Source organism: Malus domestica, chromosome 03, assembly GCF_042453785.1.
Source record: "Malus domestica chromosome 03, GDT2T_hap1".
Lineage (NCBI taxonomy): Eukaryota > Viridiplantae > Streptophyta > Magnoliopsida > Rosales > Rosaceae > Malus > Malus domestica.
In genome coordinates, this window is record NC_091663.1 from 18,683,070 (window position 1) to 18,688,949 (window position 5,880).

Consider the following 5,880-nt stretch of genomic DNA (forward strand, 5'->3'; position numbering starts at 1 on the left):
ACACCTATTTTCAGGGACTACAATAATCGATTTTCAATTTCAAGGATCATCTTGATGGTGTGGGTCAATTTCAGGGACTATTTTTTATATAAAAAAACCATAAATCTTGTGGGTCCCATTTATATGCCACATCGGCATATAAGAAAAATTTTGACAGAATTATGAAGGAAATGACTACATTGATTTATGACACCTATTTTCAGAGACTACAGAGATCGATTCTCAATTTAAAGGACAATCTTGATGGTGTGGGTCAATTTCAAAGACATTTGTGATAAAAAAAAACTATCAGAAAATTATATACAAATAGAAGAAGTAACTCACTTCACGTGTTTGTCATAACAAAGTCGAAATAGAGAGTATATTTTACATCAAACAATTAAGGATTATGACATGGCTATCTGTTATAACGACAAATCAAAGAGAAAAGTTGTAGAAAATTGACAAACTTGAAAGTTGAGGCTTACATAAATGTAATGTCCTAAAGACTGAATTTCTTATATGCCTTTGTGCTTGCAGTTCGATAGATGTTAGTCTTCCGTGGTCCAAGAATATATAATCTACTGTCGAAGCATCACAAACTTGGAACTTAGACATTTAGCTTTCAATGCCTCATCAACGTATACTTAAGACTCAAACCTTGTTAGTTTGAAAATTTTGATTCAAGTCCCTTATTTATTCCACCATGACAATTCATCTTAACAATATACAATAGAGAAATTTTATTTGGACCCAGTTATCCTATCTTTACACCCAACTAAAAAAAATTTTGTACTAAACTTTCAAGTTTGCCCTTAAATAAATAAGAATAAGAAAATAAAAGAAAATAAACATTGGTGTTTTTATCTCTTCACTCACTAACTCAAAAAAATGGCATACATCTCCACTCCTCCATTATTTCCTACGAAACACACCCAAATGACAACAAAATATTCTGCTGAGTTCATCAACAAGTAAGCTTGCTAGAAATCCTTGTTGCATGAAACCCTTAGCAGACCTCATTTATAATTTCAGCGGAAATTTCTTACCAATTCGTTGGACATGAAACAAATTCTGGCAATATGAGAAAAAAGCTTCATTGTCAGTCAGTATCTATTTAGAAGAGATAGCAACAAGGGTTTTGTATAATATGATCTATTCATCTTATTTATAAGATATCACTTGAATATTATGCTCTATTCCTCTTTATTTATTGTATAAGTAATTGTTGTTATTATTATTTTGCGTAAAGCGATATCATTAGTTGGTTAAATAGTTAGTTGTTAGGGGAGAGATATCGGTAAGGATTGAACCCACATTTGAATGCGTAGGTATAATTATTGTTTGCCACAAAAATCATCCGCATTTTATAAGTAATTATTAACCTTATTAAAATAGGGCATACCATTACCATTTTTGATTGATAAAGAGAGTTCTCCTAAATATAGTAAAGTATAGATGCAAGTGGCAGATTGTTTGGTGGATTAAATTAGTTGAAATTACTCTTGAAACCACTACGTTATGGAATAAATTGATTGTGAACTTGTCATCCAAGAGATTCAAACTTAAGACACTCACTTACAAGTAGGGGTGGTTTGGTATGGGATCCCGAATCCCAAATCGAAAATTTTCGGGACGAGAATTTGAAGACTAATCCTGAACTGAAATTTTGGGATTCCTGAAATGTTTTTGGTACTTCAGAATGAATCAGGACTGGATTTTGGGCTTTTGGGCTGAAATTTGAGATTTTTATGCTGTGGCTAAAATTTGGGCTTTCGGCTTGAACTTTTGTTGCCCAATTTCATATCAATTGAAATTTAGGTTTTTCACCTCATACAAATTGAAATACCAATTCATTCATACCAAGTCAAATAGACGTTCTAAAGTTCCAAACAACTTAATTTCATACTTCTATTTCTAAATATAGTTTACTATCATACTACTGAAATTCAACATTCAACATGCATGCAACCAAAAGAAATATATATATATATATATATATTTTTTCGATTTGGTTCGGAATTCCCAAACAATTGAATATGCAATCTCGATTCCACTACCGAAGGGTTCAAGATCAGTTTGGTATAGATCTCGAAAATTTCGGTATTATCGATTTGGGAATTTTCGCTATCGGATATGGATTTTTTGGTTTGGTTTGGGACTTTGGGAAAAATTTCCAGCCCTACTTACAACAAGTGAACATAAATATTATTAAAACGTAGTACCATTTAACTTCTTTAGTGTAATTTTCATAAATATATTGCTTCTATTAAAAAAGATATATAGTATAAATAAAAATTCTAAATAAATTTGGCTAATTTAGGAATTTTCAATTATTTGGTTTTGTTCCTACTTAGTACTATGGTCTAGTGATATTCATTTTCAATTGTAAGTGAGACATCTTAGATTGGATTCACGTCAAAAACGAGTTTAAACCACATTATTGCTAGCAGGCTAAGCTCACCCTTCCTCTTAGTATATAATATTACTCGTTCAAAAAAAAAAAAAAAAAGTATCTGGTTTTGTTTGAATAATGAAAAATTGAAAAATGTAACGGAGCGGGAGGCTTTTCATTTTTACTGGCAGGAACCGGGAAGAAACGGATGAGATTTTTTGTTTTGTTGTAAGCGGACGCCAAATCAAAATGCAATCACCTTAAATATTCACTTTTATTTTCCCTTTTGGTTCTCGGAGTTGGACGCCAATGGCGAGGATTAAGCACACTGCCCACAAAAAATCCGTCGCCAGAAAATCGTCAACTCCCAAAGAAGCTGCTGCTGGTACCCCTCTCTCTCGCTCTCTCTCTTCATGTATGGATTTTGTTGGATTTGTGTGCGCGGGTTGAGGATTTTGATTATTTCGTTTCCGAAACCCTAATTTTTGTTATTCTCTCCAGGTACTGGCGGAACCTCCGCGGCGTCGCCTGCAAAACAACCGGTATTCTCTTTCTCTTTCTCGCACTTCATTTCTTGTTGCCCAAACGGAGTTTTGCTTAGTGTTTTTATTTTCATGAAATCCTCTAATTTTCTCTGATTGGTTGCTAAAAAAAAGGCGGTAAATAAAATATGTATAAAAATTAAAAATACCATTAAAATATTTAAGCCACGCACTTAGTTTAGTGTTATATTATTGGTTTAGGTCTAATTTCCCATTAGTTCTCACCTTCTTGAGTTAAAATCCTAATAGTTAAGGCCCTTGAAACTTAATCACTTATCCTTAATCCATTGAAGAAAAATTTCGTATCTGTAATTCTGACATTCCTAATTTATTTATTTTCAATAAATTGAAGGAACCATCTGCACCATGGAGGAGATCCGAGAGGAGTTCTCAGAGAAGTAAATATGTTTTTTCATTTTTTTTTTCTCATCTGTTTTCTGATTAGTTTGTTGCCAACAATGGTGGTGATATATGATAATGCTATAGTGGAAAGAAGTTGATTTTGAATGTCTGTTGTTGTTGCCTTATAGCTTCTGAATCTCAAGAGCAGCAGGAACCTGAGACGAATGCTCAAGCAAGTAAATATGTGTTTCTTCATGGTTTATTTATCTATTTTCCCATTTGTTTGACACTGGTGATGCTGGTGGTGATGATGGTAATGGAAATGAATTGATTTTGAATGATTGTTGTTGTTACTTCTACAGCACCGCAATCAAAGAAGCAGAAGCAATCTGAGAGGAATCCTCAAAGTAAATTTTTGTTTCTTCATTGTTTATCCATACATCTTTCCATTGGTTTGACACTGATAGATTGTTGTGGTTATGATGGTAGTGGAAATGAGTTTATTTTGAATGTTTATTGTTATTACATCTGCAGCGCCTCAATCAAAGAAGCAGAAGCCATCTGAGAGGAATCCTCCACCAACACAGAAGAAGAAATGGCGTTACAGGCCAGGAACCGTGGCTCTTCGGGAGATCAGATACTACCAGAAGACGTGGAATCTGATCATCCCCGCTGCTCCATTTATCAGAACCGTGAGTTCTTATCTCCCTTGTTGATGTATTGCACACTTGTACCCACATATGCATGTTTTTGTGCTCATAGATGTTTGATAGGTTTAGTGCTAGGAGTTATGCCTGTGCCAGCTAGTCGCACTTCTCTGTTCAGAAATCAGAGAACCACTCATGATATTTATGTACTTGCCAATTTAACAAATTCGGTTCTCCTTGTGATGTATATTTGATTTTGCATTTTAAATTGTCTAGACAAGTTGCCCTTTACATCTTTTCAATCTCAGAGTTAAAGCTTTATTTGTGAACAAGAATGTGATTAGATTTCTGTTAACTTTTCGTGTGATGATAATATCTACTAGATTTCATGCGCTAGTTTTGCTAGTGAAATTTGTTGATTGATCACAAAATTCTGACACTGTTGTCCTTCATTATAGGTGAGAGAGATCAGCATCAATATGTCTAAAGATCCCGTACGTTGGACACCTGAAGCTTTACAAGCAATTCAAGAGGTGAATAAATGTTTTATTTGTTTCAAAGGAAATTTCACCTGGTAGTAGCAGAATTACCATGCAAATGTAAATATCTGCCTTCCAATTTCAGTGAGTTGTAGTATATTCTTGTCAGTTCTAATAAGCAGGCTTGATGAGCGATCCTGCGTAGGTATCATCGACGTCTAGGAAAGTACATTTGATGGTTCCTCAGCTGCTTATGCCATTTAGTTGTTCTCATTATCCCAAGCATGCCATGCAACCATAGGCCACTATAGCATTCCTCTAAAGCTTTTGTTGTGCCAGTGCATGAAGAAGTTAGGGTAGATTATTAGAAGGCAAACTAGTAACGCATACTGGTTTTTACCTTTGCAGGCAGCCGAGGATTTTTTAGTCCGCCTGTTTGAGGATTCGATGCTTTGTGCAATCCATGCCAGGCGTGTCACTCTTAGTAAGTAATTCTGGAATTTAATGTTTGCTTAATTAATTGTTATTCTCCAAATGCTATGTAAAATTTACAACTTGACCCGGTTTCACTTGCCTGTGTGTCCCCAGTGAAGAAGGATTTAGAGCTAGCTCGACGGATTCGAGGGGAAGGGAGGTTCTGCTGAGAGCATGACAGTAGTAACTGGCTCCATAATCACTGATCTAACAATTTTAGAAAAGGACAGCATTCTTTTTTTCGGTCCGACAGTTGCCATCTTGCCACTTAGCATTGATTTTTTTTGTTGATTGATTCGTCTTTTGTTTGGCATAAATGTGATTTAAGTTGGATGTTGCTTCTGGGGAGGTTTTGCTGGGATCTTGTGTTGGTCGCGGTTATGCGTAAGTGCTGCGCATACGTTGGCGGATATTTCGATATCGAATAGATATTTTACATATTGAAATAAAATATTTTGTATAAAAGTTAGATAATATATATACATATATATCATTATACTAAAAACAATCTATTCATCTAGTACATGGAAGAAAAAATCGATAATATCAGCGAAATATCGCCGATATTATCATTTTTTTGAAGATCCGATATTTTTTTAACTATCCAAATAATTTTCGTCAAAATATCAGGATATTATTGATAATATCGATAATATCACGATATTTTCGAAATTATCGATAATATCGTCACATAATACTAAAAAATACTTAAATATGTTGAGAAAACTCAACACATACTTCACTTGATCAAAGCCCAAAGGGCGAACAAGATATGGCTTACTGAGCAGGGGAATGTGGGTTTTATAGGACAAATTGCGAGGGCAGTGAGCAAGCATGGGCGATTTGGGACTCTCCCAATAGGAGAAAATCAGAATTTCGGCCGAAAATTTACACCCACTTTAAACGGCCATAACTTTGTCAAAACTCAACGAAATCAAGCAAGACAAAAACGAAAGTTGTAGCCCTCGAAGAGACGAAGAGAATGGTACCTCACACGACGTCTGAATCGTCGTGGTTTGGCC

At 34.8% G+C, this 5,880-nt stretch overlaps 1 protein-coding gene across 2 annotated transcripts; it reads left to right on the plus strand.

Moving 5' to 3' along the window:
- Positions 1-2,484: 2,484 nt before the first annotated feature.
- On the plus strand, positions 2,485-5,323 carry LOC103425602 (histone H3-like centromeric protein cnp1). 2 transcript variants are annotated; one of them, XM_008363697.4, is made up of 9 exons: positions 2,485-2,759; positions 2,876-2,916; positions 3,269-3,314; positions 3,447-3,494; positions 3,621-3,665; positions 3,793-3,950; positions 4,364-4,438; positions 4,793-4,868; positions 4,973-5,323. In XM_008363697.4, the coding sequence occupies exons 1-9, from the start codon at positions 2,684-2,686 to the stop codon at positions 5,026-5,028; spliced, it is 621 nt and encodes a 206-aa protein (XP_008361919.3). In that variant the 5' UTR covers positions 2,485-2,683; the 3' UTR covers positions 5,029-5,323. The 2 variants fall into 2 exon arrangements, with proteins under 2 accessions (XP_008361919.3, XP_070675209.1); XM_070819108.1 differs by having other exon boundaries at positions 2,533-2,789.
- Positions 5,324-5,880: the final 557 nt, after the last annotated feature.